Genomic DNA, 23,310 nt, shown 5'->3' with positions numbered 1-23,310 from the left:
CACAGAGGTAATCTGATTTACAAGGGTTCAGTTTGGTCTGGATCCTCTGATCTGGAACTATTATAGTTAGCACTGTGATTATCAGAGAGGCAGCATTATTTCCAGACATGATGTACACTGCTACTTATTATAATGGCAGCTTTAATAATTGATGCAAAAGTATGAATTTAAAAAAATATTTTCATATGTCTATCTACTCCTTCCCTGTTTCACAAAGGAATTGGTCTCACCTTTTTATAGTTGTTATGGTCGTGGGCCATTTTCTTTTGGTTTTCTACTTCAGACTCAGCTTCAAGAATGAAAAGGCATAGTTTGGGCAAAATAGATGTTTGTAACATTTTTTATTAACCTGAAGAGTGGGTGATCAATATGTTTACCTATTGCATAGCAGCCAACTGGACACCAAAGCTTCTTTGAAGTGAAGCACCACAGTGAGTGGCTAAAACCAGGGAGGTGGAGAGAATATGTAAACATCTTTGGTAAAATACAGTTAAATTTACTGTTACTTTGAAGCAACCCTTTGAAGTACCCCTTAGCAACTGGTTCCTTAAGACAGAGATTATTATAAGTGACAGATCCTAATTATTATGAAGACATAAGGTTTCATCATGTTAATGTACGAACCACCTGCATTTGCTCTCATTCATTGAGTCAATCAGGAGGAGAAGACATGAAATATATTTAACATCTACTTATTAAAATGATATTCCCCTGCCCACTGAATTTTATACAACAATGTTCACTCCAAAGAGTTAACTATATTTCTCTTTTTTTCTGCAGAACGTTTTGATGACTTTGCAAACCAGTCAACAATTCAGCACAAAGACATCCGGAGTCACGCTGGCATGTTGTGACAGAATTGCACAATTACGTGGGATCCATCCCATTCTGAAAATGCCCCGAACAGCGAACAGAACAGGTAAATGGAATCAAACGTCAGAGCCAGCACAGCCTGAGAGCGCCTTGGAACTCAGACTCCACAATCTATGTGGAAAGTGTCCGGCTGTGGCATGAAATAAATGAAACAGAAAATGATGGCAAGACTGCTAAGAACATCCTTTGCTTTGGTCTTCCTTGGCCTCTTTGGGGTGCTGGGGGCAGCAACAATTTCATGCAGAAATGAAGAAGGGAAAGCTGTGGACTGGTAGGTAAATGAATGGAAGGATTGCTGCATGCAAACAGCCTTAGCGTGAGAGTTGGCCTGGCTCACTGGGAAGTTCCTAAGGGAATATCCATTCTCTTTCCTCCCTTTACAAATAAAGGAAGTTAAAGTGTGCAAATGGGCCAAATTCCCAAGCAGGGGTAGGCTTCTGAGTGAGGGAGTTTCCCCCTGAAGAAGAGCTGAGCAGCCCCTCTTGGGCCTGATTTCCTGTTCTCAGCAGGACGAGGCTGGTAGCCACAGAAGTGGGATTGAACTGGCAGCTTCTGTCAGCAGGCAGTTTCTTTTAATTACATCGTGGTTTTTCCTGACAGAACATTTCCAACATCTTTTTAAAGACTGATAGAGTAAAGAAGCCAGATTATTTTTTTTTCTGAAAATGGAGCATGTGCTTCTCCTTATGAGAAGGAGAAGGGGGATCTGGTCACACACAGCACTCTTTGCCTAACCTCAGTTTGTTTGGCAGCAGAGGCAGTTGATGCCATGAGTGGTAGGTAGGTCACTGGCCTGTTTGTACAGTGTCAAAGACATTAAATGCTGTTTTACATTATAGTCATGGGTTCTCCTAAAGCTTTAATTACTTTTTCACTCTTTAATTGGAATATTTAAGTTTGCCATAATGGTTGGTGTCAAGCTTTTTGTGTAAACTTCAGGCTAGAGAACACAGATATACTCAAGGCAGTAGTCAGTCTTACAGCAGTTACTGAGCTCAACAGAGCTCTGTGTGGAGTTTTGAAACTACAAATATGAACAAAACATGGTTCCTGCCCTCAAGGACCTCAAAGTTATGTGGTAAGGGCATAGGTGGAACATAGGGGAACAGAGAGCCTAGAAAGCTTCTCTGAGGACGTAGTTTTTGATCTAAGTTTTAAGAACAATTAGGAAGTAGCTGGATCTCAGGCCAATGAAGGAGCAATGAGGAGGTAGAGAAGCAAGAGGCAACATGGAAATTTGGGAGTTGCAAGTAGTTTGGTATTGCTGGAACTTCAGGAGAATACAGGAAGATGACCGGAGGTGAGGTTACAGAGGTGGGAACAGCCAGGGGGTCTGTGTGCTGAGCTATAAGGTTTGAACTTGACATTGAAAGGGAGCTACTGGAGGACTTCAAGCAGGGGTGTGAATGGTGAGATTTGCACTTTAGGAAGCCCATTGGCAGTACTAAGAGGGCTGGATTGATGGGGAGCAGCCTAGCATCACAGAGACCAGGAGCACTTTTGCGGCATTACAGGTAAGAAGAGGTGTGGACCTGAGTTAAAGAAGTGGCCATGGGACCGGGTGCGGTGGCTCACACCTGTAATCCCAGCACTTTGGGAGGCCAAGGTGGGTGGATCACCTGAGGTTGGGAGTTCGAGACCAGCCTGACCAACATGGAGAAATCCCACCTCTACTAAAAATACAAGATTAGCCGGGTGTGGTGGCACATGCTTGTGATCCCAGCTACTCAGGAGGCTGAGGCAGGAGAATCACTTGAACCCCAGAGGCGGAGGTTGTGGTGAGCCGACATTGTGCCATTGCACTCCAGCCTGGGTGACAACAGTGAAACTCTGTCTTAAAAAAAAAAAAAAAAAAAAAAGTGGTCATCAAAGTAGAAAGAAGGACATGCTGAGAAGACTTGGTGATGGATGGGCTACAGCGGGTAGGAGAAAGGAAGATGTTAAGAAATAATTTTAGGTTGGCCAGGCGCGGTGGCTCACGCCTGTAATCCCTGCCTTGGGAGGCCGAGGCAGGCAGATCACCTGAGGTCAAGAGTTCAAGACCAGCCTGACCAACATGGAGAAACCCCATCTCTACTAAAAATACAAAATTAGCCAGGCATGGTGGCGCATGCCTGTAATCCAGCTACTTGGGAAGCTGACGCTGGAGAACTGCTTGAACCCAGGAGAAGGAGGTTTCGGTGAACCAAGATCGTGCCATTGCACTCCAGCCTAGGCAACAAGAGTGGGACTCCATCTCAAAAAATAAATAAATAAATAATTTTAGGTTTCTGCTTCTGTGACTGTGTGAATATGTTCCCTAATAGTGTGGGATGAGCAGATTTGGAGCAAAATATTATAAACTTGGTTTCAAAAATATGGAGTTGGGGGTTTCTGGGACATCTTTGTGTTTAGGTTTCTCTGGACCTCAGCAGAAAGGTCTGGGCTAGAAACAGATTGAGGACTCTCGAGTACATAATTAGAAATGGTCACCCAGGAAAAATGTTTAAAAGTACTGGTTCTCAACTGGTGTGCCACAGCACACTGATGATAGTTCACAAACCCTTCACTGGTGGGCCACCAAATTGTGATTGATATAGAAAATCATTTTTGCCACAAGTGAATGGACATATTACTTAGCAACGTCTGTTAGAGAGAATATAAGCAACTTGCTGCCAAGCTGCTAACATTTATTAAGACAGGTAAGAAAAGGGACCATCAAGTCAGCACCAAAGAATAATTTCATGTTTCCTGCCACATGTGAGGACCTGACCCTGTAAGAAAACATAAGCAGGGCAGGAAAGAGTTCACTTAAATAAAGTATAAGACTGAAGGGGACCGAGTGAAGAGTGTGCAGCCTTTACGGGTTTGTGACACTGTTGTATGGTAATAGTGTATATATTATAATGTTTGGTGCACTGTGAGTGTTTAGGGGTTAATGGTGGGGTTCATGCTATTAGAAAGTATTTGGTCAGATCAGTGGTTCTCAACCAAGGGTAATTTTGCCCTCAGAGGACTTTTGATAATGTCTGGAGATAATTTTGATTGTCACAACTTGGCAGTGCTACTGGCATCTAATAGGTAGAGGGTAGGGATCCTACAATGCAGAGGACAGCTCCCACAACAAAGAATGATCTGGCCAAAAATGTGAATAGAGCACATTGAGAAACTCTGAGCTAGGTAATGCAACAATGTCTTAATGCTTCTTGGCTGAGCTACCTCTCCTCCCTGTGAGATATCCAAGGGAGATATACAAATGGAAAACAATAGTAAAGGAAGGAAAGGGCCTACTTAATTGCTTGGTTTTAGCCCTGAATCATCAAGGCAGAGTATTCTGATAAACTGAGCTGAAGAATGTAGTTCAGGACAGGGGCTCAAAGTACCTTCCACTTCTCCTGAAGCCCAAACCCAAATCTCATACCCAGTCAGCCAACTGCATGATCTGGGCCTTAGCCTTCTCTCCACTGTAGCCACATGGATCACGGAAGCAACAGAAAGAGCCACTCTCAACGTATATGGACTTCCACTTCAGGGACTCCACCCACCAGTATAACCAAGGTCTTAGAACATATCCAATCAGATTTTTATTTTCTTCTCTGGGGAGGAGCAAAGATAAGGGTGAAGAAAGAGACAGAGAGCTTGAGCAAATCCCTTTCCTTAGAGGCCTTCCATGAAACATAAGTGAGAGATATATTAAAGTATGTAACACAGTTACTGCCACAGGAAAGCAGTCAATAAATGTTAGTAATTCATAATTATTTTATCTGTTAGGTTTACTTTTTATAAGTTACCTAAAAGACAAAACAAGGAAAGTGGAGAGACTGGGTTAGAGTACCTGTACCTAGACTCTACAACTAGAAGCTGGAGGAAGAGTGAGCAACTAATGAATACCACCAAGAGTGTTTTGGGAAGGACATTACAACAGCTATATGAAGCATATGCCTCTAAGGTATGTTATATAGTTAATTGTTCACTTGAATAATATAAAATGCATAAAACTGAGTCCAAAGCCTTCACCAGAGTTTTCTGTTCACCTACCCAACTCCCAATCCTAGCACCTTGAAGTAAGCTAGCTCAGAACCAGCTCAAGACAACTATCTGAGTCAATCTGACATGAAACATGTCATTGTACACTACAGCAATGCCAAATTTACATGGCACCGTGTCCAGTGTTATCACTAGGCAAGGTGTGAATTGTATACTGAAGTCTTCTGGCTGCCAAAATGTCTGTCACTTTGCTTATTCATCTAATAGAGATAGGGAGAGGAGCCTCTGCTGCTGCAGGGCAATACAGATCTGTAATTAACATGCTATGAGTTATGGATTGTTTATGTCATGGTGTTATCAGTGGTGGTGAGCTCAGTAAAGGGTTCTACTTGATCTTCCTTTCAGTTAATTGTTTTCAAAATGATATGTTGAAAACTAGGACTCTAGTTCAAGGCCCTAGAACTAACTTGCCTGGGTGGAGATTATCCCTGCTATATCTGGACTTTATCAGGCAATGAGCTAACCAGCCAAAGAGATACAGGTAAATAGACCTGCTGGCTTAATGTGGGCATGCTCCCAATATCCCAGGCACCATCTGTTGCTTAGTTTCAAGATACTACTTTCCAACCAGGGGTGACAAATAAAATCAAGCCATGATTAACATCCAATTATACTCATGTATGCATTTCCTAACAATAACTTATAGACAAGTAAATACATAACATGACTCTGTTCCTATAATATGCTGGACGGACTGTATGGTGGGCCTTTACATATGTCAAGTAATGTAATGCCCACAACAATACCTTTTTAGCCTCTAGCACTGCACATGTGTATCTGAGTATTTACTCAAAATACACAGGGAACTGACATGGTGTGTGGTAATATTCATGTTATTTGCCTGCCATTAAGTCTAGCCTTCAGAGTCAAGTTACAAAGTTAAAACTTATCTGTAGGCTATTTGAGAACATGTGACATGCCAAGCACTTTTCTAGATGCTTTTCAAAATTATTTTGTCTCAACAACCCTGCTTTGAATAAACAGACGACAGCTGACCCTGAACCATGCTGGGGTAGGGGTGCCGGCCCTCATGCAGTCAACAATTTATGTATAACTTTTGACTTCCTAAAAATTTATCTACTAACAGCTTACTGTTTGACTGGATAACATCAATAGTCGAATAATGTGTATTTTTTGTGTTATATATCTTATATACTGTATTCTTAACAATAAAGTAAGCTAGAGAAAGGAAAATGTTATGAAGAAAATCATTAAGGAAGAGAGAACATATTCACTCTTCATTAAGTGGAAATGGATCATCATAAATGTCTTCATCTTTGTCATCTTCCTGTTGAGTTGGCTGAGCAGAAGGAAGAAGGGGAAGGGCTGGTCTTGCTATCTCGGGGGTGGCAGAGATGGAAGAGGTGGGGAAGGTGGAAGGGGAAGCAAGAGAGGCAGGCACACTCAGTGTAACTTTCATATGAAAATATATAATGACTTCTATTTGCTTTTACATTTCTCCAAAAACGTTTCTATGCAGTAGTAATCTTTCTTTCACCATTTGCTTTAGTTTCAGTGCCTGTATCACAGATGGGTTCATGTTGTAAAAGAAGTTAAAAGCAGTCTTTTTATTTTTTTTCTTTTGAGACAGGATCTCCTTTGACCCCCAGGCTGCAGTGCAGTGGCACCATAAGAGCTATCTGTTGCCTCAACCTCCCACGCTCAGGTGACCCTTCCACCTCAGCCTCTAGAGTAGCTGGGACTACAGGCATGCACCATCATGCCTGGCTAATTTTTTTTTTTTTGGCTTGGGGGAGGTGGCGGCGGGGTAGAGATAGGGTTTCACAATGTTACCCAGGCTGGTCTCAAATTCCTGGACTCAAGCAATCCGCCCACATCGGCTTCCCAAAGTGCTGGGATTATAAGTGTGAGACACTGCACCCGGCCTAAAAGTAGTCTTGAATGATCAGAATGCTTCTAACAGATTGTCTAATGTTGATTTGTGTTCTTGCACTACCTCTTCTATGTCTTCTTGCTCATCATCTGGCTATGGTTCCATTGAGTCATGCTCTGTTAGTTTCTCTAGTGTGGTGTCTATTAGCTTTTGAATTTCTCCAAGAATCTTATCTTGAAACCCATCACCCCCAACCTTTCTTGCCAAATCCACAATCTCTTTCATGACTTTCTTGATTGACTCTGTCATCCATCCTGTGAAGTCATGCACAACATCTGGACACAGTTTTTTCCAGCAGGAATGTATTGGTTTGGGCTTGATGGCTTTCATGGCTTTTCCTATAACAGAAATGGCATCTTCAATGCTATAATCCTCTCATGTGTGATAGAACACATGTTCTATAATGTGTTCCATAGCACTGACAATCCTTTCCAGAGAGCACCATATGTAATGAGCCTTAAAAGTCCTTATGAATCTGATTTAGAGGCTGAATCAGAGACGTTATGTTTGGGGGCAGGTGGACAACTTTGACACCTTTGGTGTTGAACTCATGGGATTTTTAGTGCCCAGTGGCACTATCCAATACCAAAAGAACTTTAAAAGGCAGTTCCTTACTGGCAAGGTACCTTCTGACTTTAGAGACAAAGCATCAATGGAACCAATTCAGTAAAAAGGTTCTTGTTGCCCAGGTCTTCTTCTTGTACAACTGGCAGCTGGTATATATCTTTTCCCTTCAAGGCTCAAGAGTTAGCAGCTTTATAGATAGGTGTAGTCCTGATTATCAACCCAACTGCATTTGCACAAAACAGTACAGTTAATCTGTTCCTTCCTGCCTTAAATCCTGATGCTTGCTTCTCTTCCTTACCAATAAATGTCCTTTGTGGCACATTTTTCCAGAATAAGGAATTTTCATCTGCATTAAAAACCTGCTCAGGAAGAAATTCTTTCTCCTCAATGATTTTATTGATAGCATCTGGGAATTAATCTGCTGCCTCTTGTTCAGTAAAAGCTATTTCTTCTGTTATCTTAGTTTTTTTCAGGCCAAACCTCTTTCTAAAATTGTCAAACCATCCTTTGCTGGTATTAAATTCTCCAGCTTTAGATGATCTACCTTCCTTCTGCTTTGTCATATAGTGACTTCACTTTTTCTCAAATCATATTAGAGTCTATGGTATTCCTTTCTTATAGCAATCCTGCACCCATATAAAAGCTGCATTTTAATTTTAAGTATGAGCTATAAAAGTATTTTGTAAAAAGTGCAAGGTTTTCATACCTGCTGGCATAGCTGCAGTGAGGGCTTCACAAATTTCCTTTCCTTTTTTCACAACGGCCCTTATGCTATATTCACTTATCTTGAAATGGCAGGCAACTGAAGCTGCAGACCTCAATCCGCAGTACTTATCAAGCAATTCAACATATTCTTGTAATGTCATGACTTGTCTTTGCTTTTTAGAAGCATTTCCAGCACCAGTAGTGGCACTCAGTATAGGTCCTATGGTTTTATTCAAGGTTTCTGATATTGCCCCAAACATGATGAAAAATATGCAAGAGCTGTGAGAGATCACTTTTGACTACAGTATGCAATTTACTGGAGAGAACTGCTCGTGTGGAGGTTGTTAGTGTCATGTGGCATTTTCAGCAGATATTCACAAGACTTGAGCTCACCTCAATGGTGACAAGAGGTGGCTATCAAATTATTACAGTAGTACAGTATTACTACAGTTAATTTAATGCAGTTATGCCTTAATACTGCATATTTATGTGTGTTTATATTTCTTGACTGTGAATGGCACCATGTTTGGTCTGTGTTTGTAAATGTAAATTTTGATAAATTTTAACTTTTTATAATAGATTTGTGCATATTTTAGGGCAGCAAATGTATCTATATATAGTATTTATATAGTATCTATATATAGTATCTGCATATATTATATACATTCATGATATATCTAACTTTTTCTTAATTTTTAAAAATATTTCTAGGCTATGTGGTTCATCTGTGAGTTTTTTTTTCAAATTGTCAAAAATCCCCCCTAAATTTTCCAATATATGTTTTTAAAAGCCTGCATACAAATAGACCCATGCAGTTCAAACCCAAGGGCCAACCGTATTATATAAAATGAAAACTGCCTGCAGCTGCTTCTGCTTTCCAGGTTGGGGATGGGGACCAGGAGCATATCTATTAGTGGGAAAATAATGTCTACATTGTTCCCTTCCCCATCAATGAGACTGCTGCGGGAGGAAGAAGGAAAGAGCAACATTGTAAAGCCTCTGTTACTTGCCTTAGTTGGAGTAGACAGGCCTTCGCTTGGCCAATACAATAATAATCTTTGGAGGTGCAAAGGTAGCCCCACACCCTAGCAGGGAGACACAGTTAAACTGCTCTGCTAAACAAAAAAAGGGATGGAAGGAAGCCAGGGATTAAAAAGCATAAGAAACATGGAGAGAGACTGGGTTAAGGCCTTATGGTGATGTAAAACCATTCAATATTTCTTACCTTTAGTAAAATCTGCCACATGCAATGTCTTGAGTGATAGGTTCTGGGGGGAAAATGACAGTAAAGGGACTGATTTCCGTGCTTGATTGGCACAGAGCCAAAAGAAGAGAGCAACAGCAGTTTGATATCCAGGTATGACTCAGTGTTCTTTGGAAGCTGGAATTATGTGCCAGAAATGACTGTGAGAATATTACTCCTCCACCCCTTGATCTGGAGTTGAACCTCTGACAGAGAGTGAAATGCAAGATTAGACCGACTGGTTTTAAATCTCAAATGTGAAGGTGACCAAGGCCAATAGCTGGGTTACATTTGGAATTGTTTCCCTTCTCTTGCATTTACAAATAAGAATCTTCCATGCACCTTCATAAACATTTATCAAACTATATTGCCTATACTTGTCTGACTATATTTTCTGCTAGACAGGGGGCAGAGACTGTACCCCTCTTGTTCAACACTCAATAGTCAAAACAATACAGAACATATGTGTTAAAGGAATAAAGCTGTTCAAAGGCACATGCCTACATCTACCTACTCTTAAATCCATGATCTTTTCCCTTTATCAATAGTCTCTCTTCCAACTAAGGCTACAATCCACTTAACTTCAGCTGGCAGTTACACTCAGAATAATAAACTTCATTTATCATAAAGAATAAATTCCTCACTGGATCATCCCAGAATTCCTCCATGTTGTACCCCAAAGGCACAAAAATGGCCTCCTTACCACATTCAGTGCAAGCTCGTAGAGTAACTAACTCTTCAGAGTTCTCCAGATGATGATATGAATGCCATTCAGTAGCTATGATCGATTATGGAAAATGAAGGTAAGAAAACAGCTTACTTTTCAGGGTATTCCTAAACACAGTAGACAAGAACGCAACAACAGACTATGTTGTGCATTTTTCAAAAAAAATTTTATTACATCAAATAAGCAACTATGAGAGTCTTCTTTATTGACTTCGTTTTCTAAGAAGAAAGCAAGGGCCTTTTTTTTTTTTTGAGATGGAGTCTCACTCTGTTGCCCAGGCTGGAGTGCAGTGGCCAGATCTCGGCTCACTGCAAGCTCTGCCTCCCGAGTTTAGGCCATTCTCCTGCCTCAGCCTCCCAAGTAGCTGGGACTACAGGTGCCTGCCACCTCGCCCGGCTAGTTTTTTTGTATTTTTTAGTAGAGACGGGGTTTCACCGTGTTAGCCAGGATGGTCTCGATCTCCTGACCTCGTGATCCGCCCGTCTCGGCCTCCCAAAGTGCTGGGATTACAGGCTTGAGCCACCGCGCCCGGCCGCAAGGGCCTTTTTTAAGGACATAGGTTATCCTTTCCTGCTTTTAATTATGTCACTGAGATTTTTTTAAATATTGACATTATTGGCTTCAATAAAAGTCGTATCATCACACAAATTAAATGGAACCACCTAAAATAAATATTAGCAAGTGTCTAAAACATGCAAAATAGATATGATCGAAATAATAGCTTTATTTTGGCTCTAAGATTTGGCTGTTTGAAAATTGGCTCATATTTGGCCTTACCAGAGGAAACCCAATATCACACAGTAAATTTCACCACTTTTTTAAGCAGGAAAATATCAAGTTGGAAAGGTGAAGTGACACTGAAAAATGGATTGCAGAAAAATCCTCCCATAACAGGAGGAAGGGAAAGCAGATAATGAGGAATCCTGATTAAACACAAAGCTACTACCCAGCAGTGAAGTGAAGCACAAAGTGGGCAGAGGAAATCAGATCCTGACAGCCGATTCTGCACTGTGCCTATAATATCAATGGAAAAAGCCTTAGATGTAATCCTGGTTGGTTGTTCCTACTTCATTTCCTGAACAAATAATTCAGTACTCCTTTATTATATACTGGTTGCTTAATCAGAAATTTGGTTCCAAAACAACCGAGAGAAATAGGAACATTGCCCTCAAACACAGATCACAATGCATAGGGCTCCTGTCACATGAGTAAAAATCATGCATAGTTAAAAATGGACTTCCTTTTCCCTGTCTTACATGTCACAGGCTTCATATTGATGGGGAAGCTGCCTATTAGGGGAATAGATGACTTCTCATGTGTATTAATGAAAGCAATGTATTGCAGGCTGGGTAGCTGGTACAAATGTTGTGAGAGTTTGTAAGTGGAAGATTTACATCATTCTGACCCTAGTATATTCCTGCAGAGTAACAACACAGCCTATCTAATATACAATGATGGAGTCCCTAAATCTGTGAATTGCAGCAGGAAGTATGGACACACCAAAGGTATGACAAAGATTCTTGGTTTCTCTTTCCTATTGGAAATCAACATTTTCTTAAATATTTCATCTTGAATATCCTTATATTCATACTAAATAGATAGCTTTTCTTCTTAATAGTTTATTTGAGTTATTGAAATGTATGACTTCTGTATCACTGGTTATAATATAATTATATGATTTGACTTGGCATTCGAAATAAATCTTGTTTTATTTCTTAATACATTTTAAAATATTTGCTTTGCAGCAGGAATCCAGGCACTGACACTGTGGACACACACACCTGCAATTATATATATATATATGTATATATATGCACATGAATATGTATATATGTATATGTTCATGTAGTATATATGCACAAACACATTTTAGTCAGATTTATTGAGATATAATTTATATAGAGTAAAATGAACTCTTCTTAACATACAGTTCCCTTGGAAATCTACATTTTTGATAAAAGTATTTTAAATAGTTTTTTATATTAATTTTTATCATGTTGTTTACATTATCACATATAGTAATTTTTATTATACTTTTATAATTTTTCTATTTCTAAACTTTGCATACGTGTTTGTGAACCATAGAAAAATTCAAAATACAGGTAAACAAAAAAAATCTATAATCATAATGCCCATTAGATAAACCATATTTAATCCTTTCTACTTTTTCTAAAATACATATTTTAAAACATTTTTACAAAACTACTGTAATGACTATTTTTCAACCTTTTTTCAATTTAATATATCACACATAACTTTCCATAGCAACAAGTATTCAGAAGGTTCCAAATTCAAATGCCTTCAGGGAGCAGGCAAATGATGTCAGCAAGTGAAAGGAGGAAGCTACCATTCAACTTGCCTGATACGGACACAATTTTCCAGGAGATGTTGAAAATTAATATTTGTGGAAAATCTCCCTAGTTTTTAAATGTTGGCACTAAGTTCAAAGTTTAAAAAATACTCTGCAAGCCCAATAAAATGTATCCATAGGCTGGATTTGGCTCATGGATGTCAGTTTGCAGCCTCTGATTTAGAATATAGTTTGTAACGCTGACAAAGGTCATGAACTTTGAAAGCTTTTTATTTAGCAAAGTAGCTCTTCTGAATGCCCTATTTACTGGGAACCCAACAATTTTCATAACATGCTACATTCTTCAACCTCTGCTCCAACAATCTCCCACGTCATTGCTGCTCTACCCTGCTAGCTGCCACAAGGGTTTGGGGAAATGGCTGTAAAGGAGTAGGGTGCAATATGAAGTGGAGGGGTTCTCTTGGCCAGCAGATACCTTAATATCCTATGACATTCTGATACTGAGAACACACACACCCACCAGGAGGATAGGATTCCAGCAAATTGGCACACTCATCTGCACAGAGGAGAACTCTTGAAGGTTATCCAGTTCTGTTACGCAACAGAACTTTCAATATTTTCCACCTTGACACAGGTATTGATTCTATTTCCACCCAAAGAACAACAGTACGCTTTCTTAAAATAGGCTCTTTGAAAAGAAAATAACTAGAAGACATTTGGTTTTTAATCTAACAATTAGGCAAACATGAGTGAATCTTATGTTTGCATAGTCATATGCAAACTGGAAAGTCTAGCTATCATACCAAACCTACCCTGATAAATTTCTAAACACAAAAATAGTCAGGTGTTTGTTTTACAAAGTTCATTTTGCCGTGTCACAAAGTGATAAAAATCTTTCTATTTTCTTCCTTATTGGCTTTCATGTTATTTATTTTGCTCTAGAGATTTTTACAAATGTAATTAACTAGGATGCTTTAGCACAGCTTCCTTTTTTCCTCTTTGCTTCTTTCATTGGGCTTGTAGAAATGGTGACTCTTCTGCCAATAAATGGGCAGCAGCTTTTTATAACAAATTATTGTGAGTACATTTCTTTATTTGATATTTTCTCTTTCAACTCTGTTTTTCAGTCGGCTTTTGAAAACAGCCTAGCTGCTTAGCAGTGAAGACACTATCTAAATCTTGCTGGGTGACTATATCGTTTAACAAGGCCAAATTCCAATTTAGCAAATTTGCATTCTGCCAAAACAAATTTTCCTTGTGATTTCAACATGAAATTCCTCTTAACTCTTCACAGGATGGCTACCTTGGTTCCCTTTTTGTGGTGGCTTTTTATCAGTAATCAGGCAATGTGATATATACCAGAATTGTATTTGAAACCTTTGAAAAATAAGCATGATCCTTGTGATTATTAACCTAATAAAACACTACTCTGAAGCATTAATGGGCTTAAATGTTGCCACTGTGAACTCTATTTTAAAAGAAGCTTTGTTTTTCTGATTTATCTTTGTCAAATGTATCTTTGGTAGGTTTACTGCTGTGGAACAGAGTTCAAGGGTTCTGGCTGATTCATTCCATCCCTCAGTTTCCTCCAATTCCGGAAGAAGGCTATGATTATCCACCCACAGGAAGACGAAATGGACAAAGTGGCATCTGCATAACATTCAAGTACAATCAGTATGAGGCAATAGGTAAAACTAAAGTATGTGAGAAAAAAAACAGATAACTATGTTGAAGAAAGGATTTGGAAATATATTCATAAATGTGTCACTTCATTTATTGATCTATTCATAGACCCTCTGATACCCTCTGATACCTAGATTCTAATGCTGGCTTTGCCATAGTGAGGCTCACTTACTGGGCTTTGGCTCTTAATCTACCAGTGCAGTTGTTGAACTTGATCGGGGCAGTAGTTTCAAATGTATTCAGGGGTCTGGTAGATAACATATATGAGTGAAACAGACAGATGTTACATGGGAAGTGAGGATAGTGATAAACTGGGGTGCTGACCCTTGTCTAGCTTCCCTTAAAGCCTCAGCTCCATTGTATTGTGGCTCTACAGGAATGCAAGCCTAATGATTACAAATCTTCATATTTCTCATGAAGTACCAGAAACCTAGAGGGGGTGTGTGTGTGTGTGTGTCAGAGAGAGAGAGAGAAACTGATTTCTAAATATGAGCTCAATCTTAATTTTTTTTTGAAGTTTTCCAGGCCACATGTTCTTTGTAGGCCACCAACATGACACCTCTGAGCCAGATAATCTTCCTTTAAGATTTCAAGCTCAGCCAAAAATACTTAGATTTGGCAAACTGTAGTGGGAAAGGAGAAGTAGGGACAGGTTGGTAACTAAATAATAGTGAAAAGCAACTTACCTATAGATACAGGAAGTTTAGAAAATGTTTCTCATCAAATTTCCATCTTATGGCAAGGATCACTGAGCTCCTCATACAAGTCAAGCTCTAGTCTCACTAGTTGAAATCATATGATGCTGCTGAAAATCACAGAGATTAGGCATGCACACTGAGGAGCTGATTATTCTTGAAGCTGTTTGATTGGTACATGGAATTCTCGACTTTTGTATATGTATATGTACATTTAGAAATATATGGTCTCCAAGGCCAGATTACCTGGGTTTGAATATCAATTTCATCAATTACAAACTTTATAATCTTGGGCATGTGATGTAAATTCTCAGTTAATTCATCCATAAAGTAAAGATAATGATAACAACAGAATTTACCTGATAATATGGTTGCTTTGAGGATTAAACGAGTAAACCCATGTAAAACTTGTAGGACCATGTCTGGAAACTAGGAAATGCTTAACAGGTGTCAGTTATTTTAACAAAAAGTTATCTGAAGGCTATTGGTTTAAAGAAAGAAATGCCTTTGTTTTTGTGTTGTTTTGTTTTTTAATCCACAACAAGATCTATAATATCAGCAGGCATTTCCATTTGTGTCTTAATTCTCAACTTTTCTTCACTGTTTCTTGATTCAGATTCTCAGCTCTTGGTCTGCAACCCAAACGTCTACAGCTGTTCCATCCCGGCCACCTTTCACCAGGAGCTCATTCACATGCCCCAGTTGTGCACCAGGGCCAGCTCATCAGAGATTCCTGGCAGGCTCCTCACCACACTTCAGTCAGCCCAGGGACAAAAATTCCTCCATTTTGCAAAGTCTGATTCTTTTCTTGACGGTATGAAAGACCATCATCAAACAACATGCTATATAATTCTGCTGCTGAACTCAGTAGGGATAGCTTAGAGAAATATTCTGAGTATTCAGGGAAAGAGAGATGAAAAAAGGGAGCAAAGAGAAAAGGAAAAAGGAAAGTCAAGGATCAGTTCGAACTGCTATACTTGAATAGCCAGGTTGCTGAGTCAACCACAAAAGTATCTCATAGCCATCCAGCCAGGGGCCAGTGAAAACTCAGTCTCCAGCCTCTGCTTGGCATCGGGCCATAGTCATCTCCATTCCTTCTATTCCCTGAGCAGTTATTTTAAGCCTTCCTTACTCTCAAGTCCTTTACACTACTCTGACCCCTCACTCATAGCTTCCTTTTCTCCTTCATAAATAGAACAATGATCGCTAGGGAGAAACCACTTCAATATGGCCCCTCACCCCTCCAACAATCTTATCTGTTCTCCTTCCTTTTTGCAGAGTTTTCCCCCACCCCCAAAGAAGTGATGAACTCCCTATGCTCTGAAACCTATCTCAGCCTCAGCATACCTTGATTTGTCCACCTGATCTGTTCTCTCTGTTCTGTTTCAGCTCTCCCACTCCCCAGGCTCCTTCCTCATAACATACAAACATGCCTAAAAACCCTCCCTCAATTCTAAAGCATCTATATTCCTTTTCTTTCAGATTTATTCTTTTCAAACTCACCAGGGCCTTCACTTGCTCAATGTTCCTTCACTACAGTCTTGCTTCTGTCTGTAGACACTCAAATCTCTCCCCAGTCACCAGTGGCTGTCTTAGTCTTCCTTAATTGTTCACTGTCTTCCTTGATTAATTGCTTCCTTCCTTTATACATTGAATAAAATTTACTGAAAGACTACTACTAGCCAAGCCCTGTGTTAGGCACTAGAGATCTCAAACTTGACAGGACAGAGACAGTCTCTGCAGAATGTGGCACTGTTGAAATTATTTCCTTTTTGAAACTCTCACCTTCACTGATTTTGGGGAATATGCAGTCCCCTGGTCTTCCTCCCACTTCTAAGTTTCTTCTGTCAGGTCCTCTTCCTCTGACTACTCTTTAGGTGACTGGGTTGCCATGTACCCCCCACCCTTCCTTATTTCATTCTACATACCCATGCTGGGCAATTCCAGCAAGCCCGCCAATGATTCTCAAGTCTTGATCTCTACCCCAGACCTCTATGCTGTCTGATATATTTAACAGCGAGTGAGACATTTCTACTTGAAGGTGGTACAGCCACACCAAGTTCAACATGCCAAACTCACTGCATCATCATCCCCTACAAATCTACTTTTTCTTGTATTCTGCATAGTCATCCAGTCACTCCCCATCTCTTCTTCTTCTTACCCCTCTATCAAACTATCAAATTCAGTCAGTTCCAGATCCTTAATAACGCTCGCATTTATTGTATCTTCTCCAAACTCTTTGCCACTGCCCTGGGTCCCACCTGTGTTTATTGACACAGTTATTGTGACAGCTTTATGTTTTTCCTTTCTTCTTTCTAACCCGTCCTTCCCAATCCTGCCCATTGCCTCTCAACTGATATTTATGATCATAAACTGATATGTATTATCATAAACCAGTTTCTATTAATTCTTTACTAACATTCCTTTAAAAACTCCCCATTGATTTCAGGAAAATCCAAACATTTTGGCATGATTTACAAAGTTTCCTAGAAACTGGCCCTGATTCCTTCTCTAGTCTAATTTTTTTCCAAAGGTTTTTCCAGGACAAAGACGTATATTGCTTCACTCATTTTATAGAACAGAAGATGTTTGCAAACGCTAACATCATCATAGTAATGATGATAATAACTTTCATTTACACATCACTTCAACATTTACAAAATGTTTTCTCATCCACTATCTCAATTATATTGTTATTATTGTGCTTGCGACATCCACATATCAGGGGTGAATGATGATTTCCATTCCAGAGTATATTTTCAGGGACTAATCTAAGTGTAAATACCAGCCTCACTATATTTCTCCTCCTAAACCCTAGACATCTTTGCATCCTGGATGGCTCAACGGCTGAAGACACACTTGTTAACAGAAACCTGGCAGCGAAAAAGACAAGAGCTTCCCTCAAACTGCTCCCTTCCTTACCATGTCTACAATATCAAAGCAATTAAGTTATCACGACACTCTTATTTCAGTTCTTATCAGGATCATGCCAAGTGGTGTACTTCCCAAAAGGGCACCAAAAATCGCTGGACATGTATTGGAGACCTAAATCGGAGTCCACACCAAGCCTTCAGAAGTGGAGGATTCATTTGTACCCAGAATTGGCATATTTACCAAGCATTTCAAGGATTAGTATTATATTATGAAAGCTGTAACCAAACTTGGTGAAAGGACACATGTACTATCATTGCAAACCTTAATAATGGGTCTTCTTCCATTACACCTTCTTTATATTTTAAAAGCCTGTGAATATACTCATAACCTGCATATCACAAAATAAAATACTTTTCTCTCATGTTTACCATTTAATCTTCTATTTAATGGTAATTTATTTACTTTGCACTGTATATCATAAACTGTTATACACAACTGAGAACAGAGGAAATAAAACGAAAAATATTTTTCCACATTAGTCATCTCCAATTGTTTATGGATTGACTGGCCACCTAGTAGACTAAATTTCATCTCCTTCACAAAGACTTCCCTGACTCTCTTCCCCACCCTTTTTTGAAGAAAAATAACTCTCTCTGCATATTCTTCCATACTATTTGATCATATTGCTCCTAAAGTTTTCTCACTGGTTTATGGTTAAGGCTTATTTGTCATTCCTTCAACTGCTACTTATTAATTGGATGATCTTGAGCCATTCACTTGGATTCTCTGAACTTTGTTTGTTCTCATCTGTGAAAGGGAGATAATAGCTAGGTATGTTCAAACATCTAGCCCAGAGCCTGGCACATAGACGACACTTAAAAATACTGGTGGAATTTGAGCTTGAATTCCAGTAAAAAAAAAAAAAGACAAAAGAAGTTTCAGAAATGAGTAATATTTTACAAGAAAAATGTTAAAGTCACATTAGGAGAAAAAAACTCCATAAGTGCAACTCATCAACTTGAGGGAAATAAGGAAGTGTAAAATAATGAAACCAGAATCAAATGCAATAGTCTGTTTTTTGTTTGTTTTTTTTTTTTTAAATAATAATAGAGATAAAGTCTTGCTTTGTTGCCCAGGCTGGTCTTGAACTGGGCTCAAGCAATCCTCCCATGTTGGCTTCCCAAAGTGCTGGGATTACAGGAATCAGCCACTGCACCCAGTCAAATGCAATAATCTTAATTTCAATGTGTTTCTTTTTCTGGCATTCTTATTACTAAATGTAACTAGTATATAAATGGATAATAATAAACTTGTGTTAAGTACTAATTGCTTAATAACATTTGACATATGTGTTGTTCACAATCAAGCAGCTTACAACCTAAATAAAGTAATTACAACAATAATTAAAGCTAGCACTTACTGAACACTTACTATGTAATAAGCATTCAACTCATATTAATTCAAGATTAATTACTTTTTTTTATTTTTTCTCTGAGACGGAGTCTCACTCTGTTGCCCAGGCTGGAGTGCAGTGGCGCGATCTCGGCTTACTGCAAGCTCCACCTCCCGGGTTCACGCCATTCTCCTGCCTCAGCCTCCTGAGTAGCTGGGACTACAGGCGCCCGCCACCTCGCCCAGCTAGTTTTTTGTATTTTTAATAGAGACGGGGTTTCACTGTATTAGCCAGGATGGTCTCGATCTCCTGACCTCATGATCCGCCCGCCTCGGCCTCCCAAAGTGTTGGGATTACAGGCGCAAACCACCGCACCCGGCCAATTAATTACATTTTTATTTAATCTTCATAACAATTATATGTAGTAGGAACTGTTATTATCCCCATTTTACTGACAAGGAAACTAAGGCCTACATAGTTTTAGTAACTTGCCTAGTATCATAGAGGTCCATCTTACCTCTGAGGCTATCGATCTTGATATCTCAATACCAACCAAACTTCATGGCACTAGTTCAATGACAAACAGAAAAAACTAACTTTGTTTCCTGTCAGGAGCAAGCATAAACTATGTTATATGCTATCTAGCTAACTAACATGCTTGCAAATATAAAGAGGCTTGAAAAAAATTATTTGGCCTCTGAGAGAGTATCTGAGGCCAAAAAAGCATAAGTAATCCAAATAACATAAAAGAAAAATTTTAAAGTACAAGATCCTGACTTTAAAAGTAAAGAGGGCCACTCTACCAGAGGGATTTGATGGCGTGATGTCTCACAGAAAGTTCTCCGCTCCCAGTCATGGGTCCCTCGGCTTCCTGCCCCGGAAGCACAGCAGCAGGCATGGCAGGAAGGTTAAGAGCTTCCCTAAAGATGATCCGTCTAAGCCGGTCCACCTCACAGCCTTCCTGGGATACAAGGCTGGCATGACCCACATCGTGCGGGAAGTGGACAGGCCAGGATCTGAGGTGAACAAGAAGGAGGTGGTGGAGGCTGTAACCATTGTGGAGACGCCACCATGGTGGTTGTGGGCTACGTGGAAACCCCTCGAGGCCTCCGGACCTTCAAGACTGTCTTCGCTGAGCACATCAGTGATGAATGCAACAGGCGTTTCTATAAGAACTGGCATAAATCTAAGAAGAAGGCCTTTACCAAGTACTGCAAGAAATGGCAGGATGAAGATGGCAAGAAGCAGCTGGAGAAGGACTTCAGCAGCATGAAGAAGTACTGCCAAGTCATCCATGTCATTGCCCACGCCCAGATGTGCCTGCTTCCTCTGCGCCAGAAGAAGGCCCACCTGATGGAGATCCAGGTGAACAGAGGCACGGTGGCCGAGAAGCTGGACTGGGCCTGCGAGAGGCTTGAGCAGCAGGTACCTGTGAACCAAGTGTTTGGGCAGGATGAGATGATCGACGTCATCGGGGTGACCAAGGGCAAAGGCTACAAAGGGGTCACCAGTCATTGGCACACCAAGAAGCTGCCCCGCAAGACCCACCGAGGCCTGCACAATGTGGCCTGTATTGGGGCATGGCATCCTGCTTGTGTGGCCTTCTCTGTGGCACGTGCTGGGCAGAAAGGCTACCATCACCTCACTGAGATCAATAAGATCTATAAGATTGGCCAGGGCTACCTTATCAAGGACGGCAAGCTGATCAAGAACAATGCCTCCACTGACTATGACCTGTCTGACAAGAGCATCAACCCTCTGGGTGGCTTTGTCCACTATGGTGAAGTGACCAATGACTTTGTTATGCTGAAAGGCTGTGTGGTGGGAACCAAGAAGCGGGTGCTCACCCTCCGCAAGTCCTTGCTGGTGCAGACGAAGCGGCGGGCTCTGGAGAAGATTGACCTTAAGTTCATTGACACCACCTCCAAGTTTGGCCATGGCCACTTCCAGACCATGGAAGAGAAGAAAGCGTTCATGGGACCACTCAAGAAAGACCGAATTGCAAAGGAAGAAGGAGCTTAATGCCAGGAGTAGATTTTGCAGCTGGTGGGATCTCAATAAAAGTTATTTTCCACTGACAAAAAAAAAAAAAAAAAAGTTAAGAGGGCCAAAACTTGATCCAATGGTAAAGAGAGAGATTAATGAAAAGGAGAAAAAAAGCAAAAGTGAAGAAATTCTATTGGACTAAAAATACATAATAGGTAGGAGCCTTCTCCCCTGAATCTGAAGGAGAGGAGAATCAAAATTAGATTCACATAATTAAGAGTGTAGGAATGTAACAAAGGAAAAGAACATGCTGGCCCACTGGAGACACACATTACGGATGTGATTCCTGCTGAAGGGGAAATGGAAAGTGGCTAGACCCTCCTTGAGGAAGAAAAAAATGCTGGAAAGGAATTGAACAGTCCTGGTAGTTCAAGAATACCTAATACTTACTGTGGGAGGGGTGTTGGTATATCTTGGTGATGGTAATTCCTTGTTGTAGAACCTAAAGACAACCACAATAAACCAAAGAGGGCTAATCTTTCTCAGGCATATGCCCAGGACTGCTACCCAGTCATGCTGATACTTGCAGGGAGACTGAAGAAGTTATCTTTGGGAATAATAACATTGGAGGGAAACTGATACATTTTAGAAAATAGGGGATAATTTTATGGATTCCCTTTAGGAAAAAGAGGAGAATATGGGAGATATTAATGAATGAAATTTAAGTTCTAAATCATGGTTTTAAATACTGGAATGAAATTAACCAGGCATGGTGGTGAGTGCCTGTAGTCCTAGTTACTCTGGAGGCTGAGGTAGGAGGATCCCTTGAGCCGAGGTGTTTGAGGCTGCAGTGAGCTATGATCACACCACTGCACTCCAGCCTAGGTGACAGAGCAAGACCTTGCCTCAAAACAGAAACAAAAACAAACCCCCTCCAAAATTGGAATGACTTATTTCACTTAATGTAATGTCCTCCAGGCTCATACATGCTGTTGCACATGACAGGATCTCATCCCTTTTTATAGCTGAATAGTAATCCACTGTGTATATAGACCACATTTTCTTTATCCATTCTTCCATTGATGGGCATTTAGGTTGATTCCATACCTTGGCTATTGTGAATAGTATTGCAATAAACATGGGAGTGTAGATGTCTCTTTGACATTCTAATTTCATTTTCTTTGGATGTATACCTAGTAGTGGGATTGCTGAATCATACAGTAGAGCTATTTTTAATTTTTTGTGGAACTTTCATACTGTTTTGCGTAATAGCTGTACTGATTTACATTCCTACCAACAGTGTGTAAGAGTTTCCCTTTCTCCACATCCTCACCAGCATTCATTTTGATATGATAATATCCATTTTTTGATAATATCCATTCTAACTGGGGTAAGATGATATCGCTGGGCGCGGTAGCTCACCTGTAATCCCAGCACTTTGGGAGGCTGAGGCAGACGGATCACCTGAGGTCGAGAGTTCGAGACCAGCCTAACCAACATGGAGAAACCCCATATCTACTAAAAATACAAAATTAACCAGGCATGGTGGCACATGCCGTAATCCTAGCTACTTGGGAGGCTGAGGCAGGAGAATTGCTTGAACCTGGAAGGCAGAGGTTGTGGTGAGCCAAGATTTTGCCATTGCACTCCAGCCTGGGCAACAAGAGCAAAACTCCATCTAAAAAAAAAAAAGATGGTATCTCACTGTGGTTTTGATTTGCCTTTTTCTGATGGTTAGTGACTGACCAAACTAAGGTTTGGGTGGGCTGTGTCCCCACCCAAACCTTAAACTGTAGCTCCCATCATTCCCATGTGTTATGGGAGGGACCCAGTGGGAGGTAACAGAATCATAAGAATGGGTCTTTCCCATGCTGTTCTCATGATAGTGAATAAGTCTTAAGAGATCTGATGGTTTTATAAATGGGAGTTCCCCTGCACATACTGTCTTGCCTGTTGCCGGGTGAGACATGACTTTGCTCGTCCTTTGCCTTCTACCATGATTATGAGGTCTCCCCAGCCAAGTGGAACTGTGAGTCCATTAAACCTCTTTTTCTTTATAAGTTGCCTAGTCTCTCGTATGTCTTTACTAGCAGCATGAGAACAGACTAATACAATGACATTGAGCATTTTTTCATGTACCTCATGGCCCTCTGTATGTCTTCTTTGGAGAAACATCTACTCAAGTCTTTTGCCCATTTTAAAATCAGATTATGTTTTTTACTAATGAGTTGAGTTCCTTATAAATAGTGGATATTAATTCCTTGTCAGGTGTATAATTTGCAAATATTTTCTCCTATTCTACAGGCTGTCTGTTCACTTTACTGATTTGTTTC

General features: G+C 40.2%; 1 protein-coding gene and 1 pseudogene across 3 annotated transcripts; both read left to right on the top strand.

The window, feature by feature from the left end:
* Positions 1-986: 986 nt before the first annotated feature.
* On the top strand, positions 987-18,033 carry DNASE2B (deoxyribonuclease II beta). 2 transcript variants are annotated; one of them, XM_011956123.1, is made up of 6 exons: positions 987-1,144; positions 4,624-4,801; positions 11,459-11,540; positions 13,873-14,034; positions 15,341-15,538; positions 17,543-18,033. In XM_011956123.1, the coding sequence occupies exons 1-6, from the start codon at positions 1,020-1,022 to the stop codon at positions 17,890-17,892; spliced, it is 1,095 nt and encodes a 364-aa protein (XP_011811513.1). In that variant the 5' UTR covers positions 987-1,019; the 3' UTR covers positions 17,893-18,033. The 2 variants fall into 2 exon arrangements, 1 of the variants encoding a protein (XP_011811513.1); XR_001003329.1 differs by lacking the exons at positions 987-1,144; positions 4,624-4,801 and having other exon boundaries at positions 11,245-11,540; positions 13,873-14,045; positions 17,543-18,019.
* Positions 18,034-19,811: 1,778 nt separating this feature from the next.
* Positions 19,812-21,067, top strand: LOC105521802 (annotated as a pseudogene). The gene has a single exon (XR_001003328.1). The product of XR_001003328.1 is annotated as a 60S ribosomal protein L3 pseudogene (transcript).
* The last annotated feature ends 2,243 nt before the right edge of the window (positions 21,068-23,310 follow it).

This window comes from Colobus angolensis, unplaced genomic scaffold (genome assembly GCF_000951035.1).
Source record: "Colobus angolensis palliatus isolate OR3802 unplaced genomic scaffold, Cang.pa_1.0 Scaffold41, whole genome shotgun sequence".
In the NCBI taxonomy this organism is placed as follows: Eukaryota; Metazoa; Chordata; class Mammalia; order Primates; family Cercopithecidae; genus Colobus; species Colobus angolensis.
This window is presented reverse-complemented; position numbering and strand designations above follow the sequence as displayed.

Bases quoted from the DNA above. Each gene is read 5' to 3' on its own strand.
- DNASE2B (XM_011956123.1), top strand. From the start codon at position 1,020: ATGAAACAGAAAATGATGGCAAGACTGCTAAGAACATCCTTTGCTTTG. The intron at 11,541-13,872 runs GTATGACAAAGA...TATCTTTGGTAG, and splicing joins GAAGTATGGACACACCAAAG to GTTTACTGCTGTGGAACAGA. The intron at 15,539-17,542 runs GTATGAAAGACC...CCTAAACCCTAG, and splicing joins GTCTGATTCTTTTCTTGACG to ACATCTTTGCATCCTGGATG.